General features: G+C 52.8%; 1 protein-coding gene across 2 annotated transcripts; it reads right to left on the bottom strand.

Annotated features, from left to right (window-relative positions):
- Positions 1–626: 626 nt before the first annotated feature.
- LOC123352155 (cdc42-interacting protein 4-like) lies at positions 627–22,603 on the bottom strand. 2 transcript variants are annotated; one of them, XM_044991932.1, is made up of 13 exons: positions 22,445–22,603; positions 19,350–19,497; positions 18,322–18,384; positions 17,221–17,325; positions 16,409–16,537; positions 15,210–15,356; positions 14,374–14,577; positions 11,332–11,505; positions 9,029–9,138; positions 7,742–7,874; positions 5,020–5,141; positions 4,513–4,640; positions 627–1,555 (listed from the first exon to the last, which is right to left on the bottom strand). In XM_044991932.1, exons 1-13 carry the CDS (start codon positions 22,576–22,578, stop codon positions 1,407–1,409), a joined length of 1,746 nt encoding a protein of 581 aa, XP_044847867.1. In that variant the 5' UTR covers positions 22,579–22,603; the 3' UTR covers positions 627–1,406. The 2 variants fall into 2 exon arrangements, with proteins under 2 accessions (XP_044847867.1, XP_044847868.1); XM_044991933.1 differs by lacking the exon at positions 11,332–11,505 and having other exon boundaries at positions 632–1,555; positions 22,445–22,545.
- Between the last annotated feature and the right edge of the window lie 4,776 nt (positions 22,604–27,379).

The following is a 27,379-nucleotide window of genomic DNA, read 5'->3' as shown; positions in this document are numbered from 1 at the left end:
TCCCTAAGTGGCCCCCTCAAGGATTGAACTCACAACCCTGGGTTGAGCAGGCCAATGCTCAAACCGCTGAGCTCTCCCTCCCCTCACTGGAAGGCAGAGATAGGCCTCTAAACCTGCCTGAGCCCACTCCCCTCCCACAGCTGAGACTAGAACCCAGAAGTCCTGACTCCCAGTCCCCCTCCTGCCCCTGTGCCCAGCACTGCTAACGGAATCCAGGAGTCCTGGTGGCCAAGTCCCCCCTGCTCTAAACCCACTAGCAGCCTGTGAGGCCACCTGTGTTCCAGTTGCAGGTCTGCCACTGTGCAGCTGGGGGATGGTCACAGCCTGTGCCTCAGTTTCCCCAAATGAAAAACAGGGATGAGCATTCCTTAGCTCTGTCCTCATTGCAAAACCAGGATGCATTTCTACTGCTGGGTAGCCCCACAAGGGTTGTACATCACAAGCAGGGGCATAGGTAATTTACCTTTACAGAGGTAGTCTAGGACCCCCCTATACCACCCCCTCCAAAGCTGGGGCTGGCCTCAACTAGCTAGAGAGCATTTAAAAGCGTCCCAGACCGCATCCCCAGCCGGGCCCTCCAGCACATTAGGAAAAAAGTGCCCTTAGCTGGCATTAGCCAATGCATTGACACAAGGCAACGTTCCGGTGAAGACTGGGCGTAGCCTCAAGGAGACCTTAAGCCCCTTCACAGTTTGTAGCTCGACTTGCTCGCGCGTGTAAAAACTACACCCTTCCTCGGCCACCCTAGAGCGTCTTCACGTGTATTCGAATCCCTCAGGGTTTGTCTTCACAGTACAGCCGCCCCACCGTCATACTAGAGCGAAAATGCTACTTTGCCGGCAGGGGAGCTGCTCTCGGCAGCGTAGTTAACCCTCCGTCCCCAGAGGCGGTGGCCACATTGATGGGAGAGTTTCTCCCATCAGCATCGTGCTGTGTACACAGGGGGATAAGTCGGTACAACTGCATTGCTCAGGGGGTGGAGTTTTCAACCCCCCTATTGACATAGGGCTCTGGTGTAGACCTCGTCTTAGTGAAGACAAGGCCTGGAGGTCTGGCCCAGGCCACCACAGTGGAGTCCTGCTCTCAGCTGGGGGCACTTCTAGACATGATGGTAATATACACAACCAACCGCACCCCTCTCCCTAAGAGCAGGGTGGGAGAAGTGTTACCGGAACACAGACCAACCGCTCTGCTCCCCTCCCACGTCCGAAACAAACCGAGGCCTCAGCGCCAGAGTCTGTATCGTTTTTATAAACTTAAAAACTGCACAGGAAGGGGGGTGGGGGGGATCAACTGTTTACATAAAGTGTAAAAGGCACCAGGCTGCAGTGGAAATACATTCTATGGGCTCCGGCACAGCGACCCCCAGACCCACTTCTCAGAACCAGAGGGGAGACAGGATCTGCTCAGTTCAGGGTGACCCGCAGGTAGGATGTTGGCACGTAGCCCTCGCCGCCTTTGCTCCTCCGCACCCAGGTCCAGCCATCGCCTTTGTCCTCCTCCATCAGGCTCAGCTCCTCCCCCTCCGTCATGGAGATGGTGCCCTCGCTGGAACCTGGGGTGATGGGGAGGGAGGAACGGGGTGGGAGAAATCAAGGCAAGTGGGTTAGAAGAATCGCTCGTTTCAGAGCTCAGCTCTAGGTTCCCCCAATCCCTGTGATGGGAGGGCCTGTATGTTAGAGCTCCTAGGACCCCTGGGGGAATCACACCCTCTGTGCCCCTTCCCCAAATCCACACAGCTGGCTGCAGCAATAGGTCACTGGGGGCTGGAAGTTTCCCCTGGAAGACATGGGTGAACAGTGCAGACCTTAAATGTCCCCCATTAGCCAGGAAATATCCCAGTAGGCAGCTGTTAAAGGGGAACTTATACCAAACTCCTACCTGGAGGGGGGGTGGACTGAACAGGGGGGGTTTGGAGATGTAGCCTGCTTGGCGGTGAAGTCTCCAACCCCTAAGCAGGGTTTGAACTCAAGACCTTCAGTATTAAAACAGGTTCCTACTGTTTGACCTAAAGGAGGAGCTCTGTTAGCAGCCAGCAGTAGTAAGACTGTTATCCTCATTGCACACCAGTCACTGGGGGGTGGGTGGGTGGGTGGGAGGGAGGGGGAAGAGGCTAAGGATGGCTGAAAAATTTCCAGCAGAAAATTGTTTTTCGATTAAATGAGATTTTTCAGGTAAAGTATCTGCTTCCCATGGAAACGTCAATTTTCTCTTGAAAAACTACCCAAAAAGCAGAATATTTTGATGAAGAAATGCTGCCATGATGCCTTATGGGAGTCAGGGTTCAGGTGCCTTATACTCCCATTCTCCTTTCTGGGCCCAGCTCTCAAGCTGGACTTCATCTCCCATGATGCACCATGGCTCAAAGACTCCCATCAGTCATTAAGGGCCCAAAAGCAAGCTATTCCGCTGGGTAGGAAAGATAGAAAATGTGGCAAAAGACCAGCTTGGCTTAACCACGTGATCTTGCATGATCTAAAAAATAAAAAGGAGTCATAAAAAATGGAAACTAGGACAGATTACAAAGGCTGAATATAGGCAAACAACACGGGAATGCAGGGGCAAGATTAGAAAGGCAAAGGCACAACATGAGCTCAAACTAGCTATGGGAATAAAGGGAAACAAGAAGACTTTTTATCAATACATTAGAAGCAAGAGGAAGAACAAGGACAGGGTAGGCCCACTGCTCAGTGAGGAGGGAGAAACAGTAACAGGAAACTTGGAAATGGCAGAGATGCTTAATGACTTCTTTGTTTTAGTCTTTACTGAGAAGTCCTTAGGAATGCCTAACATAGTGAATACTTATGGGAAGGGGGTAGGTTTAGAAGATAAAATAAAAAAATAAAGTTAAAAATCACTTAGAAAAGTTAGATGCCTACAAGTCACCAGGGCCTGATGAAATGTATCCTAGAATACTCAAGGAGCTAATAGAGGAGGTATCTGAGCCTCTAGCTATTATCTTTGGAAAATCATGGGAGACGGGAGAGATTCGAGAAGACTGGAAAAGGACAAATCTAGTGCCCATCTATAAAAAGGGTAATAAAAACAACCCAGGAAACTACAGACCAGTTAGTTTAACTTCTGTGCCAGGGAAGATAATGGAGCAAGTAATTAAGGAAATCATCTGCAAACACTCGGAAGGTGGTAAAGTGATAGGGACTAGCCAGCATGGATTTGTAAAGAACAAATCGTGTCAAACCAATCTGATAGCTTTCTTTGATAGGATAACGAGTCTTGTGGATAAGGGAGAAGTGGTGGATGTGGTATACCTAGACTTTAGTAAGGCATTTGATACGGTCTCGCATGATATTTTTATCGATAAACTAGGCAAATACAATTTAGATGGGGCTACTATAAGGTGGGTGCATAACTAGCTGGATAACCGTACTCGGAGAGTAGTTATTAATGGTTCCCAATCCTGCTGGAAAGGTATAACAAGTGGGGTTCCGCAGGGGTCTGTTTTGGGACCGGCTCTGTTCAATATCTTCATCAACGACTTAGATGTTGGCATAGAAAATACGCTTATTAAGTTTGCAGATGATATCAAACTGGGAGGGATTGCAACTGCTTTGGAGGACAGGGTCATAATTCAAAATGATCTGAACAAATTGGAGAAATGGTCTGAGGTAAACCGGATGAAGTTTAATAAAGACAAATGCAAAGTGCTCCACTTAGGAAGGAACAATCAGTTTCACACATACAGAATGGGAAGAGACTGTCTAGGAAGGAGTATGGCAGAAAGGGATCTAGGGGTTATAGTGGACCACAAGCTAAATATGAGTCAACAGTGTGATGCTGTTGCAAAAAAAGCAAATGTGATTCTGGGCTGCATTAACAGGTGTGTTGTGAGCAAAACACGAGAAGTCATTCCTCCGCTCTACTCTGCGCTGGTCAGGCCTCAGCTGGAGTATTGTGTCCAGTTCTGGGCACCGCATTTCAAGAAAGATATGGAGAAATTGGAGAGGGTCCAGAAAAGAGCAACAAGAATGATTAAAGGTCTTGAGAACATGACCTATGAAGGAAGGCTGAAAGAATTGGGTTTGTTTAGTTTGGAAAAGAGAAGACTGAGAGGGGACATGATAGCAGTTTTCAGGAATCTAAAAGGGTGTCATCAGGAGGAGGGAGAAAACTTGTTCACTTTCCCCTCTAAGGATAGAAGCAGCAGCAATGGGCTTAAACTGCAGCAAGGGACATTAGGAAAAAGTTCCTAACTGTCAGGGTGGTTAAACACTGGAATAAATTGCCTAGGGAGGTTGTGGAATCTCCATCTCTGGAGATATTTAAGAGTAGGTTAGCTAAATGTCTATCAGGGATGGTTTAGACAGTATTTGCTCCTGCCATGAGGGCTGGGGACTGGACTCGATGACCTCTCGAGGTCCCTTCCAGTCCTAGAGTCTATGAATCTATGAATAATGCACTGCTTCCTCAGTCAAAGAGGGGCAAGACCCTGGTGAATCATGGGAGATGTGGTCCAACCAGGGAACCTGGCTCAGAAGTGTCTTGGATGAGTACCTTCAAACTGGTACATGGCCACACAGGTGCCGATGGGCGAGGCCAGGTCCTCGAAGTCCTCATCAAACTCCGTGTAGATCGGCTGGTTCAGGGCATCCTGGCTGTCGTTGGAGTGGGTGGCATCAGGGCTGAGGGACCAATGAGGAGACAGGGTAAGCAGCTGTTTCGGGGGGTAGCTCCAGCCACAGGGAGTCCAGTGTGGCTGTTCAGAAGCAGGAGTGTTGTCTAGTGGTTAGAGCAGGGGAGCTGAGAGCCAGGACTCCTGGGTTCTAATCCCCACCCTGGGAGGGGTGCAGGATCTAGTGATAAGAACAGGGGGGCTAAGGAGCCTGGACTCCTGGGTTCTAGTCAGACTCTTCAATGACAAAAATCCTCCTCTGGCAAGACAAACAGACGGCACCCGGCCCAGAGATCCCAAACCACACACGCGGGTGAGGATTCAACAGCACCCACACCTGGCTATTACGGCCGCCTGCTCGCCCTAGCTCCTGGGGACGGACATTTCACCTGCCCTTCTCGTGGGAGCCGTTGTTGTTCAGGGTGGTGGTGGGGTCCAGGTGGCGGCTGTATCTCAGGGTGTTGTCCGGCCGGTTACTCAGCATTCGGCTCTTGGCTTCGGCCAGCCACGACTGGGAGGCGGGGGGAGAGAGGGAGGTTCAAGCATTTCATTCCTGCCTCCCGCCAGCAGAGACACATCGCACAGGGAGGCAAGCGTCTTTGGTCACATGGGGCTTCCTTCTCTGCTCCATAGCAGCTGCCCCTCTATGGGGGTCTTGGCCCCATCCCCCAGGGCTGCCCGGTGGGGGGGGGGCAAGTGGGGCAATTTGCCCCGGGCCTCGCAGGGGTCCCCATGAGAGTTTTTTGGGGCCCCTGGAGCAGGGGCCTTCACTCCCTCTGGGGGCCCCGGAAAACTCTGGCGGGGTCCGGGCCCCTGGAGCTTCTTCCACTCTGGGTCTTCAGTGGCAATTTGGCGGCGGGGGGTCCTTCTGCCCCAGGACCCGCCGCCAAAGGCCCCGGGACCCGCCGCCAAAGACCCCAGGCCCCCCGAATCCTCTGGGCAGCCCTGCCATCCCTGCCCTCAGAATATCTACAGACCCAGGCAGTGAGGTGCTTTTCCAGAGCAGCTAAAAGTACCCCCAATTCTCAGTTCTGCTCCAGGCTTCACGCAGTCTTTGAGCTCCCCATATTTTGTCTTGCCCGGCCCACCCCCAGTGTAAGTTAGTGAAAATCAGCGTTTGGAACCCAGGAGTCTTAGCTCCCTGCTCTAACCACTAGACCCCATTCCTCCATGGTGGCACTAGACGTAAGGAGACTAAGCAACTGCTTCAGGCCTCAAACGGGGACCCACTTTAGTAATAGCCCCAAAATACCATTCACCTTATTTAACAAGGGTATCAATCCATGGCGTGTTGGTATATTTGTTATGGAAATATCATTAGTATTTTTAGGAGGTGGGTGAGGGGGGATGGGGAGGCCCCCAAAATATTCCTCTTTAGGGTTAAGGTTAGCACTGCCTCTGCCACTTCCTCCAGAGCTGTGAATAGAACCCAGGAGTCCTGCCTCCCAGCCAGTTAGCTACAATCCCATTCCTGCCCACTCCAGTATCAGAGATGTGGGCTATGAACTGTAGGAACAGGGAACACCCAAGAGGGTCTGAATCACTGGAGGAATGGGGCGGGGGAAGGTGCCGTGACCTGTGCTTTGATCAGGCTATGCACATTCAGCCGACTCATTCATAAAATAAACCTGTGGCCAAGAGTAACTTCCTTAGCGAATAAGGAAACTGGGCAGAGCCATTTAACAGGATTGTCTGGTATAAAGTTTGTCGCTTGAGAAACAGAAAGCGACCGAAGGCCCAGGCTGTTTCTACGAATGAAACGATACTGGACGCTGAGTTACACACATGATTCACCCCAGAATAATTTAGGCATGACTCAACCACTCGTAAATCAAACCAGCAGCATTTGAATCATAAGGACACCTAACCTGAGAACCAATGCGGTCGTGACACCATTATCTGTAGGTTCACTGCCTGGTTTAAAATATTCTCTCATCTTTTGATATTATTCATATTGTGGTAGTGCCTAGGACCCTCAGTCATGTCCAAGGTCTCCGCTGTGCTAGGCGCTGTACATTAGGTGTATTACAGTAGTGCCTAGGCGCCCCAGTCATGGCCTAGGTTTCTATTGCACTAGGTGCTGTACGAACACAGAACAAGACGCTGGTCCTTGCCCCAAATAGCTTCTAATCTGAGTGGGACCCCAATATGCCTTAGAGAAGCAGGATGGTGCAGCAGGTAGGGCACTAGCCTATGACTTAAGTCCCAGGTTCGAGTCCCTGCTCTGCCACAGACTTCCTGTGTGACCCTGGGCATGTCACTTAGCTTCTCTGTGCCTCGGTCTCCTCATCTGTACAATGGAGATAACAGCTTTGCCCTGGGAGGATAAATACACTAAAGATGGTGCGCTGCTCAGATGCGACAATGATGGGGGCCACATAAGGATCTAAAATACTTAGAATCTGTCAGTAAAACAAGGGACACCGGGTGGATGTGGAGATCGTTGTGCTAGATGGGCCAGACAATTTTGACCATAGATTAACGTCGGTTAGGAGTGTGATTTTTTTTTAACACATTCTTATTGGCAAAAGCATTTGTATATTGCAATGTCACTTATTTCGCTTGGAGAACCAGTATACGCTACCCCACTGAAAGCACTCTTCTGCCACTACAAACTGCATCTACTGTGTCTATACCAAGAGTAGGCTTTCTAGCATCCACTTGCTAGCGTAGGTGAAGCCTTAACAAGTGCAGAGTAGCATGGCCTAGTGGATAACACTTAGCCAGGGACTCAGGAGATCTAGGTTATTGCTGGGTTAGCCTGGGCAAGACACTTCCCCCGTGTTTTGCCACAATTTCCCCCGCTGTGAAATGGGGATAATGGCACTGTCCTCGTCAGTAAAACACTTGAGCTCCAAGGATGAAAAGTGCTCGAGAAGAGCGAGGCGCTGGTACATGGTTCAGCCACGAGAGGGAGATAAAGACCTCCCTTATAAATTTACGGCACTTTGAACCGGTTCAAAGAAAGGACTGGCTGGACATACGGGGCATCGCGTGTGTTTGGAGCCACAGATGGCTGGAGAGCAGAGCTGGACACGTGGATTCCCAAAGGGTCCTGGGGAGCGTGTTAGAGGTAGCCCCATCCCGTGACTCCCCTCACCTCCCCCTTACCTTGTACTTCTGGATTTCTAGGTGCAACTTCTCGATGTTGCTGAGGGTCTCAGAGATCTTTGGCTCCAGGCTAGCAGGGACGCCCATATGGGGCGTCTTCTGGTACACGTCCTTCATCTTGTTTAAGGCATCTCTGTGGGGAAGTGTGGGGGAAGAGTTAGGGGAAGGGATTTAAAGGGACAGCACACAAAATTTCTGCCTTCTGGCAAAGAGATTTGAATGCAAATTGTAGGATGCAAACTGATTGGTTCCCTCCCTTTATATCCTCCTGCAAATAAAGAGAACAAGGGGAAGGAGTGCTTCCTAACAGACAGAGCACCGGACTAGGAGTTACATAAGAACATCAGAATGGCCACACCGGGTCAGACCAAAAGATCCATGTAGCCCAGTATCCATCTTCTGACAGTGGCCAATACCAGGTGCTTCAGAGTGAATGAACAGACCAGGTCATCATCGAGTGATTAAAACCATCATCCACTCCCAGCTTCCAGAAAGCAGAGGCTAGGGGTGCCCAGAGCATGGGGTTGTGTCCCTGATCATCTTGGCTAATAGGCATTGATGGATCTATCCTCCAGGAACTTATCTAGTTCTTTTTTGAACCCCGTTTAGTTCTGGCCTTCACAACATCCTCTGGCAAGGAGTTCTGCAGGTTGACGATGCGTGAAGAAGTACTTCCGTTTGTTTGTTTTAAACCTGCTGCTTATTAATTTCATCCGGTAATCCCTAGTTCTTGTTAGGAGGAGGGGTAAACAACACTTATTCACTTTCTCTGCACTAGTCATCATTTTATAGACCTCTATCGCACTCCCTCTTAGTCGTCTCTTTTCCATTACTTTGCCCCGGACCTGGGGGAAATCATTGCTCCTCCTCCTGTTTTCCCTTCCTACCCTGGTCTACTTAGACTGTAGACAAACTGGGCCAGGGACTGGCTCTCACGAAGCACATCCAGCACCTGGCACAACTGGGCCACCCATCTTGGTTTGGCTCACTGTACAATGATTTTTGAAGGAGTGATTACAGATCAAGCACACACACTTTGTGGAAATAGCATTTCCCTATTGTGCGCAGTCTACAGGACTCACTGCAGCAGGAGGCCAGAGTTACAGACTATGGCTAAACCCTCAGGGTTTAAAAGCCTGGAGAAGGGAGGGGTGGTGCATTGTGGGCGTCCTAGTCCTTGGAGCATCATGGGAGATGTAGTCCAGCAGGTGGGCCACCACCAGAGGAGGAGAACAGAGACAGGAGGCATTCAAAAGGCACCGCCTACAGGGCATTAAGCGCTTGTACCTCTGGTTGATTTCCTTCTGCAGCTCCCGGTTCCTCTCCTCGATCTTCTGCTGCAGCTTTTTCCTTCTCTGCTCTGGCGGCAAGTGGCTGAAATCTTCCGTGATCACAGGCTGGCGGCAGGGAGTGGGGAGGGGAAGAGAAGGATACATCAGTTCCCTTCATGTCGTAACATGGACCCTCTTCCCCAGCCACAAAATCCAGTCCCCTGTGCCCCCCCGACTCCTTCACACTAGGGGTTGCCGACAGCCACTGCCCCTAACTTGCAAGACACTGGCCAGCGCCAGGGGAACATGTGTGCCTCACTCTAAGGGCCTGATCTCACTGAGCCTCCTCGACCTTCACTGGTCATCGGGAGAGCTCGGTACCTCGCAGGATAGGGACAGCGCTTTGAGGTGGGGCCGCTCCTGGGGCAAGACGCTGCATGATGCCTTTCTGCAGCAGTGGCCGGGATCCAGAGATCTCTGGTTGTGCAGCGAAGAGAGCTCGGCACCTAGCTGTCGAGGAGACACCAGCCACGGCCCTGCAGCTTGAAACCGACATGGGCCGGATCTCTGTCTCCACCAGCAGCACGGAGGGTTCAGATCCTGGTTCTCTCCAGCTGCAGAACCCTCAGCCCGTGGAGGAGGGAACAGCTCACAGCATCCACCCCAACCGTTACAGCAGGAGCAGCTAAGGGGGAAAACCAGCACTGAGCTGGGACTCAGGAGACCCGTGTGGCCTCCGGCAAGTCAGTGGGTAGACGGGCCTCAGACAGTGGTGTGCAAAGCTATAGCTCCACATAACCATGCCCACGCCGAGGAAAGATCATCCCATCGAGGCCAGGTCCTTGGAAGCATCAGGCGCTGCCCGTGATGCTACCAGCTGGACCGTGGGGTCCGGCCTGCTAATACTTTTATTCACAGGACAAAGTTACTCAATTGGCCAGCAACTGATTTCCACCCCTGTGCCGAGGCAACACCAAGCGAGCACACCCGTGCTGAGATCCTGGCACAATAACCACAGGCCCTCAACCTGGCAGAGTCAGCCCCCCGGCATGGAGGGTGAAAGCCATGTGGGCAAGCCCTGGTTTGCAGAGGTGCTCCTACTTCCTGGGAATACCGGAGGTGGCGGGGATAGAGGGAGAGATCAGAAATTGGCTGCTGGCTTGGGTCTTTGGTCTCCTGGCTTGCGATGCTTTATTTAGAACAGGAAGCGGTTTGATGTTGACTGGAACTTGACCCCACACCCACAGAGTCTGTACCCCAAGCAGTGAATGTGGCACGGCAGCTTCCGAAAAGGAGAAGCCAACAGAAAGGAAGCCTGGAAAGCAAGGGATGGCTTGGGGTTTTATATGGAGCAGGAGTGGAGGCTTGCATCCTCCAGCCAGGAGCATTTGCAAAGGGGAAGCTCCTGGTTCGGACGAGCAGAACACGGTGGAACGTCCTGCTGTGGGGAGCAGGCAAAGGGCTGGGCTAGGAAGTTTGGAAGGAAGGCGCGTGTCTGGGGAGCCGATGCTTTTGAAACGGGCGGAAGCACTGACTGCTGTACCACGCGAGGGAGGCTGGAGCTATGTGGAAAAGAGGGAGAACCCGGGGCTTTAAGAAGTGACCAGTAAAGGAAGAAATAATTGGGTACGTGTTGGGGCTGGGAGAAAATTCCCACGGAAACTGCATTGTTATGGAAAACCTGGATTTGGGAGAAAATGCATCTGCTTCGGGCGGAAAGATTTGATGTTCTCGTTGAACAAAACAAAGACCTGAAACCCAACGCATTTAGATTTGATTATGCTACTGTAGTGCCTCCTGGTAGTTGTAGTTCAGGTGCCTCATGAGCCCATTGTCCTCTATGGGCCAGGCTCCCTGGCTGGACATTTCCCATAATGCACCATGGTCTGCCCTCTCCTTTGTAAGCGGAGTTGGTGCATCATCGGAGATGCAGTCCCATCAGGAACCTAGCAACATCTCTCACAATGCACCAACTCTCCTTACAAAAAGGGCACACCACGGTGCATCATGGGAGATGATGTCCAACCAGGGAGCCTGGCCCATAGAGGACAATGGGCTCATGATGCACCTGAACTACAACTCCCAGGAGTCCTGGGAGTTGTGCCAGGAGGCACTACAGTCGCATTTCTGAATAGTTCCATTTTCAGAGGGGTTTTGCCAGAAAGCCAAAGTAGATGCACAAAGGCCTTAAAAATAAAGATACTTTAAAAGCCTACTTCCTGCACAGCCCCACTGCGTTTCTCTCTTTGCAGGTGCCCTTCATAACAATAGCAACTTCCCCTGGCTTGGTACAAAGCAAAATACAAGACACAAACTTACCCTCCGTTTGAGGTGGCGGAAGGAGGCGATGTGGGGTTTGACTGTCTTATTGATCTCATTCAGACAGTAAGAGAGAGGGTCCCGGGTGAATTTGGGGGATGGAGGTCCGTTGGTGGCAGACGAGGAGGAAGGAAGCGGGGCAGAGATCACTGGGGAGAGGGGAGGGGGCGGGAGCTAGGGACAGACAAAGGGACAACAGAACACATGGGGACACACAACGGAGAGAACTCTGTAAGAAAATAAATAGGCATGCACACAAAAAAAAAACAACAACAACAAAAACGCAACCCAACACGGCACAGGGAATAAAGGGGAGAGGGGTAAGGACAAGCTGCACCATCACAATCCACCAGCCGGAGGCAGCGAGGGGAGGGAAGGCCACCAACCATTTTGTCCATCTCCCAAGCGTAGGGGATCCCAGCAGTGAAGGGAAGGGGAATAGGCTCAGAACCCTTTCAAGGCCAGGATTGTTCAAACGATCCTAAAGGAACCTGAGTCCTATGGGAAGTCAAAGGAATTTGGGTGCCTAAGACCCTAGGAAATATGCCTACTTTAAACGCTTAGGGTCCCACCCTGCACCAGGGGTGTGACTGGCACCATGGATCGGGCTCCTGCCTGCCACAGATCAGGCCTCACCTTGCACCCGTGGCCTTTTCTGGCACCCATGTGCCTGGGAAGCTTGACACCGAGAAGGGGACCTGGCTTTCGGCAACTGCCTTCCTCTCTTGGGAGAGAGGCACTTCGGTGGGAAAAGTGAACTTTGTTCATGTCTCCCATGATGCACCACCTGCCCTCACAAAGAGGGGAGACCATAATGCATCATGGGAGATGGTAAGGAGACTGGGGCGGGGGCATGTTACAGCAGGAGGCAAGTAACATGAAGGTCACTTGACAACTAGACCAGAGGCTGCTTTGCTCCCACAGGCCCAGTTATACCTCCCGCCCCAAATCTCACTCTCACAGCCTTCCTCCCCAAGACCAGCCTTCATCCCTTCCTGTCCACAGGCCCCCCAGCTAGGGAAGGTGGAAAATTGGAATTTCAATCAAGCTTTTAAAAAAAAATTGGTTTTGGTGCTTCCTACGGGAAATTTTGGTTGAAAACTGAAATATTTCCATTCTGAAGTGCCACCGCAGTGCATCATGGGAGTTGTAGTTCGAGCGCTTCATACCCCACATTTGCTTCTGTGGGCCCAGCGCCCCAGCCAGACTACATCTCCCATGATGCACGACCTCCCTTCACCGAGATCCAGGTTCATCATGGGAGATGTAGTCTGACTGGGGAGCCTGGCCCATAGAAGAGAATGGGAGCTTGAGGCAGTCGAACAACAACTCCCATAAGGCACTGCGGGAGGCATTTCCGAATGGAAACGTTTCAGTTTTCCACCACAATATCATGATTTTAGACACTTCCATCTCCAGTCCTGAACTGTTCCCCCCCCCAGCCATTGCATTGCCCCCCCAACCCCCAATCTCCTCCCCACCCCCTCCCACCCAGGTCTGCCTGCTTCTGGGCCTCATTCTGAGCGCCTGTGCCTGGTGTTAGCTCCTCAGGGTGCAATCTTTCCGCATTACCCCTTCCCCTGCTCAACTGAAGCCCCAATCTGGCAAAAGAACAAGTCCACTGGCCTCAATATTAGGTGTAATACGTGAGCCCCAGTCCTAGATCAGGACCCGTTGCGCTAGGTGCTGTACAGCCACCGGGCAAAGAAATGTACCTGCCTCAAAGAGCTGACAGCCTAGGACTAGGGTTGCCAGCCCTCCAGGATTGTCCTGGAGTCTCCAGGAATTAAAGATGAATCTTTCATTCAAGATTATGGCATGTGACAACACCCCCCAGGAATTTGTCCATCCAGAACTGGTGACTCTATCCAGGACCCTGCTTCCGGGCTTAGAAGCAAAGCACGTGCTTGAAGCCTGAATTCCTGCCAGCTTTAGTGTGGACAGCTGATCTCATTCCCCTTTAGCAAACCCTTGCCGGGGGGGGGGAACAGCCTCACAGTTACTCAGGGATCCCAGAACCAAAAGATGCAAAAAAAGCACCCCCACCCCCTCCCTGCCCCAAGAGCTCTAACCTGGCGTAAAAGCCAGGTCACGATTCCTTGTCGGAACAGCATGTTCCCAAGGCAGCTCTCCTGGGGCGCGGGAGGGAGGGGTGCGTCGGATGTGACTCATGGAGGACAAGAGGATCGGGCAGGGCCGGTGGGGGAGAGGAGACAGAAAGAGAGAGAGGCTCATGCTGGCTGATTTGCAGCGCGCGCTCCTGAACTGGTTAATTATTAGCGTCTTCTCAGCCTCGCTGGCTCACGCCCCTTAAGGCTCTTTTACGGCGTCATGCACAGGCAGCGAGATGCAGCCAGGGAGAACGATCGCAGACCAGGGTCAAAGGGCGGCGTAGCCTGCAGCGAGCAACGGGCCGCGCCGCAGAGAAGGGGGTTGGAGGCTGCTAACTACCCAGGCATCTTCGCAGCGCTCAGGGCCGGGGGGGGGGGGGGGCAGCAGCTGACGCCCAGAGCCCCCAGAACTGCATCTGGCAGCTGTTCGTCTATAGTTGATAAGGGATGCGGCCCAGGACCAGCGCTTGGTACCACCTGCCCCTCTGCATAGTTAGTAGGGTGGGCAAAGGGGTGGAAGGAGATATGGACGGGTTCACACCAACCGGTAGTATGGGGGGGGGCGCGTCTAGTGGTTAGGGCAGGGGCTGGGAGTCAGGACTCGTGGGTGCTATTCACAGCTCCGGGAGGGGAGCGGGGCTGGGAGTCAGGACTCCCGGAGCTGTGAACGGAACCCAGGTGGCCTGACTCCCAGCCCCCCTGCCACTAGACTCACCCCCCCCCCCCACACACACACTCCCCTGCCAGAGCTGGGAATAGAACCCAGGAGTGCTGAACCCCACCCCCGAGATGGGCCTAGAATCCAGGAATCTTGACTCCCAATTCTGCGCTTCAACCGCTAGGTCCCGCTCCAAGTTCCAGCCAGGCTGAGGTGCCCCAGCCCGAGCAGCGCCCAGAGCCAGGGCCTCAGGGCCTCACTGCCAGTTCCTACCTTATTCTTCTTGCTGAAGAGCCAGCGCTTGCCTTTGTTCTTGCCCAGCAGGCGGGGGTCCAGCCGGCCATCCAGGGTGCCCCGGGGCGTCCCCAGGCTCCTGTACGAAGAGGTGCGGTTGATAGGCTGGCTGAAGTCTTCGAAGTCCACGTCTCCCGGCCTCTCGAAGCCAGACTTGTGTAACTCGATCAGCACCTGGGAGTCCTGCCGGCGGTGGGGCGAGGGGGAGGGCGTCACCGCCGGGAGAACTGCTGCCACCTCCCCCCCAGGGCCCGTTCCACCTCGCTGCAGCATTCCCATCTCCCCAGAAACACTCGCATGCACAAGCCACGTGTCGCCAGCAAGGCCGGGTCATTGATCTCCGCCTTGATCTCTACAGACCGGACGCCAAACCCTATTCTATCCATGGGCACAAGTCCAAATAGGACCCAGGCGTCCTGACTCTCAGCCCTCCCATCCCCACTAGACCCCACTCCCTTCGCAGGGTCCTGACTCCCTGGGTCCGCAAGAGGAGCAGGTGTAATGGTTAGAACAGGAGTCAGGACACCTGGGTCTTATTTCCATTCCCTAGGACACAAATACCCTCAAATCCCTCCAGGTTTGGGATCTGGGGCTGGATTGACTTAACTTCTCCAGGTGAAGTAAAAGCAAAAAACTGCCCCTATGCTGGTCTGGGACCCCTAGTGGAGGGGGGAGGTTATGACAGCTGGATCCCACTCAGTTAGCCCCGCCTACTTTGGGGGGGGTCTGCCTCCCTATTGGAGGGCAGGTGCTATAACAACTCCAATGGGCTTTCCACCCCGGGGCACTAAGTTTAAAGAGACAGCAGGACCCACGTTCTTCTTGTTCACTGAGTCAGCTGCTGCCTTCATGCCGTCTAGGCACTTGCCAATGATAGGCATGACCTGCCGCTCAGTCTCGGAGAAGATGCCGTAGCCTTCCTTCAGCCGCACCGTCCGCCTTTCGTCCATCTCCTGCAGATTCTGCAAGGGGCGGGGAGCAGAAAACAGGGAGAATGATAAAAGGCCTGGAAAAGACTCTACAAATATTATTATTGCTATTAATTAGGCAGCTCTTATATAGTGCTTTATCCATAGATCTCCCAGCGCTTTCCAAAAGAGGTCAGTGCCATTATCCCCATTTTACATATAGGGAAACTGAGGCACAGAGAGGGGATGTGACATGCCTAAGGTCACACAGCAGGCCAGCAGAAGAGCCAGATAAGGATCCAGGTGTCCTTCATGCTGGACAGGCAGTTAGTTTGTTTGAAAAAGGTTGGGGTTGTTTACCTTGGGGATGAGACACCTTAGAAATCCACACAATACTGGATGGGATTGAGAAGGGAGATCAGGTAGGTCTGTTCCAAAAACACAAGAGCAAGGGGACGTTTGTTTTGAATTTTCCACCTTTCAGTTTTAGTGGATGAGGAAGAAATACATCTGTACTTTGCCATCCTGTAGCAGTGAGTTCCGCAGACTACGAGACCAAGACCTTCCCAAGATTCACACACAAAAGGTGTGTAGTGAAAGCAGCACAACTCCCCATAGTGCACAGGCTGTTCTATTCCCATCTAGCTATTCTCTTACTTAGACTGGAAGCTGTCTGGGGTAGCGACGACAACTTGTTCTCTGTTTAGACAGCACCAAGCACAGCAGAGTCCTGGCCCATGGCTCGGACGCCAATGTCAACACTAAACAAAACGTGGCCTAGTGGTTAGAGCACTGAATGGGGCCTCGGAGACCTAGGTTCTATTCTTCGCTCTGCCACTGGCCTACTGGGTGACCTTGGGAAAACTCACTTTCCCTCTCCATGCCTCAGTTTCCCCATCTGTAAAACAGGGATAATGATACCTTTTGTGAAGGGCTTTGAAATCTACAGATAAGAGCTAGGCATCATCATTATTATTATACTGGTAAAACTGACAGAGAGGGAAAGAAAAAGAAGGGAAGGACAGAAAGGAGGAAGCAGGGCTAAGGTTAAGTAGGAGGGGCTTATATTGATGGGGAGGAGCTTATAGTCAAAGGGAGGGGCTTACGTTGAAGATCTGCGGCATCTCCAGAAAGTAGAACTGGCTCTGGTCCTGGTTGAATTTCTGCAGGAAGGAGGCGTATTCGTTCTTGCTCTCCTCCGCCAAGTGACTGAGCAGATTGGCCTGCTGCTTCGCCTGCCGGAGTTAGTGCAATCGTCACAACAGGCCCAGCTCTGTCCCCGCGGGCAGACGGACAGGCCCGGATACCAGCCCAGGGAATCCCTTCTAGTCAAAGCCCTGGGCCGGTGGCCAACTCCCCATCCGCAATAGCAAGCTTCCGGGAAGGTCTCCCTCCCATCTGCTCTTCTCCCCTGCACCACACAGCTAATTCCCCCCACGCATCATTGCAGCCCCCGTTGGGGGTGGGAGTGGGCCTGCATCGTGCCAGGTGCTGCAGACACATCCCCTGAGAGGTTAGCCTGAACAGCCTCAGGAAGGCTCATTAGCCCCATCACAGAGACAGGGAAACTGAGGCACAGAGATGAAGTGACTGGCCCAAGGTCACCCATGGCGGGTCTGTGGCAGAGCCGGAAACTGAACCGAGATCTCCCCAAGCCTGAACCCCGGCACCATCCTCTTCCTCTAATGCAGCCTCCTTGAATGCGGTCGGTTATGGATGGTCAGCTCTTTGGGGCAGAAATCTGGTCTTCATACCAGTCTGTAAAGCAGCTAGCAAAACCCATGGACTCTACCTCACCCAATAGGTCCCCCCTCCCTTCCATCCTGCTGGGCCCCCTCCCATGCTGCCTGATGGTTCCCCCATCCCCAACAGGCCCACGCTAGAGGGAGTCAAGCCAAGGGGACAGCAGCGTTTCGACCTTCTCCACGTCTGCCTTGGTGGCATTGAGGTCTTGGTCGAGCTTCTCGGCCACCAGCATGGCTTTCTCCGCCTCCCTGCAGTCCTGCTTGAACTTGCGCTTGCTCTGGGGGCAGGAATACAAGCCAGCGTTACCTTGCTGGAGCACACAGCTGCTTCCCACCCACAGAATTCAGGGGAACCACAGGGGACGGGGCTCAGGGACTCTCCCCCGTTACAGAGGAGGAAGCGAAGGTGGGAGGTTAAGGGACTTGCCCTAAAGCATGGAGTGAGTGTGTGGCAGAGGTGGGAATGGAACCCAGGAGTCCTGACTCCCAGCTGTCCCCCACACAACCCTCCACTAACCCACTAGATCCCACTCCCCTCCCAGACCTAGAAACAGAACCCAGGAGTCCTGACTCCCAGCACCTGCCATTGGTCTAATGCCGCAGTTCTCAAGCTGTGGGTCGCAACCCCACTTTAATGTGGTTGCTCGGGCTGGCGTTTGATGTGCTGGGGCCCAGGGCCAAAGCCCAAGCCCCACCACCTGGGGCCAAAGCAGAAGCCTGAGGGCTTCAGCCCTGGGAGGTGGGGCACAGGTTACAGGCCCCCTGCCTGGAGCTGAAGCCACTGGGCTTTGGCCCCCCGCACCCAGGGGGGTGGGACTGGGGGTGGAGGGGAGGAGCTTAGGCTTCAGTCCGCCTCCTGGGGTCATGTAGTAATTTTTGTTGTCAGACGGGGGTCATGGGGCAATGACATTTAAGAACCCCTAGTCTAATGCATCAGAGCCCACTGCCTTCCCTGAGCTAGCAACAGAACCCAGGAGTCCTGACTCCCAGCCTTCCCCCCACTCTAGCCACCAGAACCACAGAACAGTTTTGCCGCACATGTGCTGGACTTCCTCTGAATAAAGCCCCTTTCATTCTCCTGAAGGCATTTCCTTCCACCAGCTGTGCTCTTTGCGGAGCACAAGCTGACCCATGCAGCTGGGTCTCGGCAAGCGCCATCCAAAGCTTCCTTTGCAGTCAATGGAAAGGCTCCCGGCGGCTCCAAAGCGCTTGGATCAGGCCCAACACGAGCATGAACAGAACGTAAACAGCTGGCCCTGTTCCCCAGGACTCACGTTTTCCAGTTGCTTGAAGGAGTTTTCTAGATGCTGCTGGGCTCGCCGGCCCTTATGGAAGTGCTGCAAAGAGGAGAAACGTCAGCAGAACCTCATGATTTTTCAGCCGTCTCTCCGTTCTGTGTTTGTACCGCAACTAGCGCAGCGAGGCACTACCAATGAGTAACGTACAGCGCCTAGCACCATTAATAAATTAGCCAACACCAGAACATTCTTCTTCATAGCCAGAATTTGCAGAAGTGGCTGGAGATTTGGGAAGTTTGAGTCTCCTTAAATTGACCCTGATTTTCAGACAGCACCAAGCACCCTGCCAAGATGAAAAAGTTGGGATCCCTTTAAGAAGTCTCAAGGGTCCCAAATCACTAGGCACTTCTAAAAATTCAGACTGTGATAAACGTTCTGCTGCTGGCTATTTATTGGGTGTATTACGGTAATGCTTAGGCAGCCCCAGTCCAGGGATGCTCTTGAACTTCTATAAGCTGTATTACAGCAGCACCACGGGGCAGGTACATGTCCCTTCTCCTCTCCAGGGAGACGGCAATTTTGGTAGCTCTAAAAAAGCCTTCCCCAAAACAGCCTGGCTATTGCACCCACGATTCTCCCACAGATCCCATGTCCAGCCACGGGCAAACCCTCCAAGAAGGCAGAGCTGGCCCCACTCGCGGAGGGAGCGAGAGTCAGTCAGTATAGGGAGCTGGCCGAAATTCGCACCCAAGGGACACAGCGTCTGCAGGGACTGAACCTGGGTCCCATTGGATCTAAAAGCACCGTCCTCTGCCACGTGAGCCACAGGCCCTGGGACATTACTTCGAGGCAGTAGCAGGCTGTCTCCCCCTAGTGGCTGGGTCCTGCAGAGAGGCACACATGGCTGGTACGTTACCCAAGCTCTCCAGGCTCAGTGGGGACCCCACGTATGTCACCCGGCCACAAAGGATGCTCAGGGCTTAGCTGGCTCCACGTCCCCCAGCCCCAGATATTACTAAGCCCTGGACAGTTGCACTGGAAGACAGGGAGGGAGAAAGCGTTACCAATTTCCTCTCCTGCTTGAGCTCCTGGGCATGCTTAGAGAGCTTCACACAGATCTGCGTCATCAGGTTCTCCGCCACCACCTCCCTCTGCCCGGCAAAGTCATTGAGCTCCTTCACCACCTGCAGGAAGGCCTGGTACTGGCAGAACCTGGAGCAGGGACAGAGTTATGGGGCGAGCGACAAGGTCATGCTAAGGTCACAGGTGCAGAGGCTCAGTGCATACGCCCCCCACCCCCTCAACTCATCTGCCCCAGGCATCTCAGCCTGGATCAGAACAGGTGTCAGTCGAGGCCAGGATCCCGCCTCTGCTAAGCCCAGACTGGAATCTCAAAGACACACAAGGCCGCTCCACCGTAAGGAGAGGTTCAGTGCAACCACCTCTGCGGGGAAACCTCTGGTCTGCAATACGCAGGTGGTCACGGATTCAAAGACTTCGAGCGATGGAGGATTCACCGCATCCCTCCGTGAGATGGCGCAAACCTGTAACTCTCAATTAGGGCATGACAGGATAACCTGCTGCCAGGGAAAGATGTCTCCCCCCCCACAGTTAAAGACTGGGGCACATGCCTTGAAGCACGAGGCTTTATATCCCTTTCTAAAGGTGGGTTGGTTGTTGTTTTTTTTAAGTTATTATTCTAAATCTGGATTTTTATTATTTAAGTAAGCGCCCACTTCTCCTTTTAAGCCCACTAAACTCTCTACACCCCAGTGAAACCTTGTGGCAATGAGTTCCACTGACTGCACGATAAAAGTTATTCCTGCAGTCCGTTTTAAATGGGCTGCCTTGAAGTTTCATTGACCAAAACACCCCTTTGTCCTTGGATCATGAGGCAGGGAAAAGAGAAATCCCCGTTACCAAAACCGGCGTCTTATCTGAGCTTTGAGATTGTTTAACTTTAGATGAAATAGAATTTAGATCCAAAGCCACCGAGACTAGAGGTTTTGCAAACCCAGAGCCCAGCTTACTTCGTCCAAAATAGTGACATCATCTTCTCTCAATCTAGCCTATTACAGGGGCCGGCAACCTTTCAGAAGCGCTGTACCGAGTCTTCATTTATTCACTCTGATTTAAGGTTTCGTGTGCCAGTCATACATGTTAACGTTTTTAGAAGGTCTTTTTCTATAAGTCTATAATATATAACTAAACTATTGCTGTATGTAAAGTAAATAAGGTTTTTTAAAATGTTTAAGAAGCTTCATTTAAAATTAAATTAAAATGCAGAGCCCCCCAGACTGGTGGCCAGGACCTGGGCAGTGGGAGTGCTACTGAAAATCATCTCGTGTGCCGCCTTCGGCACCCATGCCATAGGTTGCCTACCCCTGGCCTATTGAAAACACTCTGGTGCAGTTCTCCAACTGGCCAGAAGGGGGCACCCTACTATTGACAGATCACCTGGCAGCTCTATTAGCACCCCCAGCACCACAATGGTAATCCTGGCCCAGTGCAGAGGCAACCTCACAGCAGCAGCAGCTCGGGCAGCCCCAGTGTCCCGGGGAGCTGGGCCCAGCGCTCGGCTCCGTGCATGGCAACCTGGTGTCCAGGAGCAGTGTACTGCTTGGGCTTGGCCTGGCCAGACCTGAGCAGCACTGTGACCAGTGACACCTGCAGCAGGGAGCCAGGTCCAGCCCCGCAGGATCACAGGAACTGCTGCTGTGGGGTGAGTCACGGACACAGAAAAAAGCCACGGACAAAACGGGAAAAGTCACAGGGGTTTTCCCCAGCCACAGCATTTATGTTTTGTATCAAATTTCTCCGTAAATGGAACAGCCACCTGTTTCATGCAGGCACAGCAAGGGGAAGATGGTTTGGGTGCAAAGTTTTGGGCTGGAAATTCTGAAGGAAGTGGTAAGTCTTGGTATTGACAGCGGAGCTGAGGGTTAAAGGAGGGTGTCTGATGGGCTGGCTTAGGGCCAGAGTCAGAGGTTGACCCAGCCTGAAGATTTGGATCAGCCAGGGTCACCCGCTCCAGTGGGCTGCCTGGCAAGCTAAGCGTTCTGCCACTTCTCATGAGATCTGCCAGAACAGCTGATCTCGGTCAGTTTCCCCACCATCCAAGGACAGAGCCCAGACCAAAACTGGAGGGCAAACAGCAAGATTTAATCCAATGGTCCGACACTCCTGACGTTTCTGGGGTTCGGCTGAGAGGTTCCAGCCCATCTCTGCACCCACATGGAAACCTTTCCGGTGCTCTGCACCAATCAGAAGTCCTGGGCCTGGGGCAGGAATATAGAATACTGAAATTCACCAGACTGCATCAGACAGGCAGTCTACTCCATCGAGTCGGTCAGCACCAGCACTAGCCGGAAGGTGTAAGAACCCCACCATGTAGGATAATTCCCCCCCCCCACACACACACACTAAATCCCATCTTGGCCTTTAATAGTTAGACAGCAGTTTAAATCCCGCCTGAGGTTTAATAACCCTTCCAGAATAGTCATTAGCTGTAATTATGATCACTCTGGATATTCCTGCTCCCCACATAAGCATCCAATCCCTTTTTGAAACGTACTAAATTCTTGATTTCAACCACTTCCTGTGGCAAGGAGTTCCAAAGGCCGACGTTCTCTGGCCTTTTATGTATGTCAGGCTAGAGGACAATGCTCCCTTCTGGCCTTTAGATCTATTAAAGAAACATGAACCATTGCAATTCATAGAGTTTAAGGCCAGAAGGGGCTATTCTGTTATCTCCTCTGACCTCCTGGAAGGCACAGGCCAGAGAATTTCACGCAATTACTCCTGTGCCGAGCCTGATAACTTGTGCCAGAAAGGCAGCCGGCCTGGATTTGAAGGTCAAGGGATGGAGAATCCACCACTTCCTTGGGGATGTTGGTCCAATAGTTTATCGTCCTACCATTAAAGCATTGTGCCTTATTTCTAACTTAAAAGTTGTCTGGCTTTAAACTTCGCATCATAGAAATGTAGGGCTGGCAGGAACCTCAAAAGGTCATCTAGTCCGTCCTCTGCCACACTGAGGCAGGACCATTTATACCGAGACAGGCTTTTGTGTCCTTAAAAACACCTTTGGTTCTCATTCTGCCTTTCTCAACTAGCTTAAAGAGAATGGCACGCGCCGAGATCAGACAGAGGCACTTACTTGGATTCTGGATCTTCTCTTGTGTTCTGTTTCGGAAGATACTTTTTCACCAGATTCCTGCAAATGAGAAAGGAAAAAAAACCCATAGGAGAGTGGAGGCTTCCTGGGAAACAAGGGCAGGGGGTTCCCTGCATAGGGAAGATTGCAAGATGTTACCAGCCAGAGAGAGGCCATCATGCTAGAAGGCCCCTCCCTCGGTTTCCCCGGATAGATAGAAACCATCGTAAGAAGTCGTCAGGAAACCCCGAGTCCCAGCACCAGAAATCTACCTGCCCCACCCTGAGGCTGATGGAAAAGCTGCAGACTTTTTGTGAGAGCACAGCCCTGCCCCAAACTGTTTGTGAGCTAATCCAGGCCAGCAGTGCGAGGGGCAGCTGAGGCAGGGAGAGAGGAAGTGATTTGCCCAGGGTCACCGGCAAAGCTGGGAACAGAATCAGCTCTGCCGAGTCTCAGCCCAGCTGGACCCGGCTGGAAGTATGCCGTAAAGTCCTTGGAATCCGTCTGTCTGTCGTACTTATCTGGTACCGTAATGTCTGAGTGCCCCTCAAACTTAAATATACTTCTCCACACAGCCCCATCAGGCAGGGCTGTTATCCCCATTTCACAGATGGGGAAACTGATGCGTTGAGAGAGAAAGAAGGGGAGAAAGACTCGATCATGTCCATATAGTGAACCAGTGGCAGAGTTGAGAAGAACCCAGGAGTCCTGATTTCCAGGTCCTCTCTGGTTAACCACTGCACCTACTCCCAGAGCTGGGAATAGATCCCAAGAGTGTAGTCTACTAGCCAGAGCAGGGCACAAGGAGCCAGGACTCCTGGGTTCCATTCTCAGCTCTGGGAGGGGAGTGGCGTCTATTGGTTTGAGCAGGTGGGGCTGGGAGTCCGGACTCCTGGGTTCTCCCCCTGGCTCTTGGAGGGGAGTGGTATCTAGTGGTTTGAGCAGGTGGGGGCGAGGAGTCACGACTCCTGGGTCCTATGCCCAGCTCAGAGAGAAGATTCTTTACCTCCCATTTCCCCTCTGCTGTAGCACTGAACCGGGATTAAAACCCAGAAGTACTGACACCCAATTTCCCACTGCTCCAGCCATTAGACCCCACTCCCCAGAGCCAAGAAGAAAAAACAGATCTCCCCCGGGACAGTGGGAAAAAAGAGGGCGTCACAGGAACAAAAAAAAAAAAACAAAAACCCCTTTTCTACATGCAGATGTTGACGGGACGGTGCTTTTTGGTGGGATTTCACCCCAAGGCACGACGCGAGCGGCCTCTGGAAAAGCTGGGCAAAAAGAGAAGAGAAACCAAAAAATCCCTCCTCTGCTAGGAGCTTGGAGAACCCCCCAGAGCCGAGGCACAGACAGGCGGCCTGGTTTGAAATGGGCTCGAGGAGAGGGAAGCTGCTTGTAACGTGGTTTGCAAGAAAAATGCTGGGGACAGGCTTCTCTGCCACATGCCTGCTCTTCCTGTCAGCTACCCCGGGGCTGGGCCAGCCTGGAGGGGGCTCTTCCTTCCTCCTGCTAAATATAGGCCAGTGGCTTCTGGTTGGCCTGTGGCAGAGATCTGCTTAGCAGAAAGGCCAGTCTGGCCTGGCACTTGCCTGCAGCGTGAACGGAGGCTGCTGCCCCTTAAAGAGGACAGGACGAGGTGGCTGCCTTTCACCACCGTGTTCGCTTCCGCTCTGGGGGGCGGCTGCTGCAGGGTAATCCCCATCCCACCCCAAAGGAAAAAGGAGCTCACAAGCCTGGAGCGTGGTGGGATCCACACAGCGGGGGGGAGGGGGCGGGGATTCACAGCCACCACCCCAGCTTTGGAGAGCACCAGCACCAAGATTCACATGCAGCACAGAAAGCGGCCAGGATCCACGCCCCGGGGCCAGGATCCACGCCCACAGCCTTCCTGGGCACCAGCTGGACCCACGGCACACGGAGGCTTGGGCCGAGCCTCATCGACCGTGCGCAGTTCAGCCCCGCTCCTTAGGGAGGCCAGAAGAGGCATTTCCTTCCCCACCAGCCACGCTCCTGTGATCTGAGAGCCAGGATGCCCAGTGCCTCTGGGACCCCTCCTGGAAGGGCTTACATGGAGAGGAAGCATGGCCTATTGAGTAAAGCACTGAGCTGGGAGTCAGGTTCTATTCCCAGCTCTGCTGTGACCTTAGTCTCACGTCCCTGCTCTGTGCCTCAGTTTCCCTTCAACCCCTAGTCTGTTTACACTGAGCTCTTCAGGGCAAGGACTCTCTGATCCACCCCCTGATTGCAGCTGGGGCCTCTGGGTGCATCCTAGACTGCACTCTTGGCTGCGGATGGGCTCCTCTCCTGACACTCCTTTCCACCCCACTGCTTTCTGTGGGGACAGGCTCAGCGCTATGGGGGAGCGGCTCACAGGGGACTTTGGAAGGGGCTGGAGGTGGGGAAGAGCACAGTGTCAGCAGGAAGTGGGGGTGAGGTTTTAAAGGAACAGGCCACCCCCTTTCCACTCACCCATCGGGCCCAAGCCTCTTGATCAATAATAAAGCACATTTCACCCGCAAGTCTGCAAGCACTTCACAAAAGCATCGCAACCCTCATTTTAGAGGTGGGGAAACTGAGGCACAAGAGGCCGCAGCGACTTGACCCAGGACACCCAGCTCTGGCTGCAGGCAGAAACAGAGGCCCAAGCCCCGGCACATCCATTCCCAGATACATGCAGCCCACCCTGCTAGCACGGAACCAACCAGCGTTTGTTACAGTCACAGCTACAGGGCCCCAGCTGAGATCGGGGTCTGCCTTGTGCTGGGTGCTGCCCAGACACAGGCCCTGCTCCAAAGAGGCTAGACAAGACAGTGTGTCAGAGGGGAAACTGAGGCAGGGAGTGGGGACAGGACTCACCCAAGGTCACAGAACAGAGGAGGGGCAGAGCTCAGAACAGAACCCAGGTCTCCCAGCCCAGGGCTCTACCCACTAGGTCATACTGCCTCTGTTGGCTGGTTGGTTCAGAACAGACTTAAATGGCCCCATCCTCTCTGCCTCAAACAGAGAATTTCCTAGCCCTGGCAGGAAACTCCCCTCCTCTCTTACATGATGTGGTCTTCCTAGAAACCAGAGCCACGGAGAGAGCCAGGCAGCCCACGGTTTCACTTGCAAGTTTGGGCACAGCCCCTCCCAAGAGAATCATAGAATCATAGAATCATAGAATTCAAGATCAGAAGGGACCATTATGATCATCTAGTCTGACCTCCTGCAAGATGCAGGCCACATAAGCCGATCCACCCACTCCTTAGCAAGAGCTGGGAGTTTCTTTCCTGGTTAGAAAGGAGCTGGAGCCTATGAGATGAGATGAGAACGGAAAAAAAACCCCAAAAACCACCCACTGGACATCCAGGAAGCACCTTGCAAACAAATTCACACCATGCTGCTGAGCTGACAAGACCAAGCTCGCTCAATTTACCGACAGACGAAGCGCGGCAGGGCTGGCCATGAGCCCACGGTATCGCCAGCCGCAGCCTCTCCCGGGTTTGTCTGCCACTCGTTAGTCCTGATCTGGAGGCAGGGCTGCTCCAAAGCAAAATCTTGTGCCCTCGCCCTGAGTTTCACATTGGGTTATTTTTTAAAATTCACCTACTGATGTGGGGCGGGGGCTGGTGGAAAGGCTTTTTGTTGTTGTTTTGTTGTGTTGTTGTGTTTTGTTTTTGTTTTTTACTTCTCAGGTCAGTTTCAAGCTTTTTTCCTGCAGCCACAAGGGCTAGAAATTTACATTTTAAAACCATCTTGTTTATCAGATATCAGAGGGGTAGCCGTGTTAGTCTGGTTCTGTAGAAGCAGCAAAGAATCCTGTGGCACCTTATAGACTAACAGACGTTTTTGCAGCATGAGCTTTCGTGGGTGAATACCCACTTCTTTGGATGCAAGCTTGCATCCGAAGAAGTGGGTATTCACCCACGAAAGCTCATGCTGCAAAACGTCTGTTAGTCTATAAGGTGCCACAGGATTCTTTGCTGCTTGTTTATCAGAGGTGCTTGCGTAGACACCTGCCTGTAGGCGCTGAAGCTGTTAGGCCTGAATAAAGATGTAGCACAAAAACCAGTTATGCCAATCTGACTGAAGTCAGCATGTTTCATAAAGCCCTGGGAAAAAGTGAGATAAGAAAGGGAGGTGCATTCCTCAAGTTACCAGCTGCGTTAACTCCTGTCTTCCAGTGTCTGGTGCTTGGCAACTATGCTGATAAGAAAGTTGCTGGGGCATCACAACTTGCTTACATTATAAAGAAAGACAGATGTGCTTTGTTATTAGGGTTTGTTACTAACCAAAGGGGGGTGGGATATGGGTTGTGTGAAGTGAATAATTTATGACGTAATAAAACTGTCTATATAGGCTAGTACTAAGCTGTAAAGGCTGCTGGTTCTCTTCGGATACGAGCAGTTCTTTACTGACACGTGCACTTGTCAATAAAGAGCTTTTGTTTTGGACCTTGCTGGTGTTGCCTGTCTCCTCTGCGGTCAGACAACGAACGGTGCTGTTGGGGTTCGAGTCCCCGACATCTTTGGCGACTCCGGTCGGGACTTTGTCTGACTCTCCGGCGGGGGATCAGACTCTGAGGCAACGCAGCGCGCATCCTCTGGTTTAGAGGAGCCTTGCCTGGTAATCTGATCTCTGCGTTGGCGATAAGGCGAGTTCTGTGAACCAGCTGTAGCTCGTAGAAATCCAGCAACATCCACCTAACTGTTGAGTAGGGTCAAGGTTGCCTGGGTTAGAGTCCCAGTGCAGATTGTCGGGGTTCGAGTCCCTGACAACTTAGGTCTGAGGGTTAATAGAGTCCCCAGTCCAGGTCCTGGGTTAGAGTCCCAGTCCAGGTTTGCACAAGGATCCAAGTAATTCTGGGTTAGAGTCCGCAGCCTGGGTTTGAGTCCCAGTCCAGGTGTTTCGAGTCCCCTGGAGAGGTAAGTGAGCGCTCGACGCGGGAGGTGGGGG

This window comes from Mauremys mutica, chromosome 17, assembly GCF_020497125.1.
Source record: "Mauremys mutica isolate MM-2020 ecotype Southern chromosome 17, ASM2049712v1, whole genome shotgun sequence".
NCBI lineage: Eukaryota > Metazoa > Chordata > Testudines > Geoemydidae > Mauremys > Mauremys mutica.
This window is presented reverse-complemented; position numbering and strand designations above follow the sequence as displayed.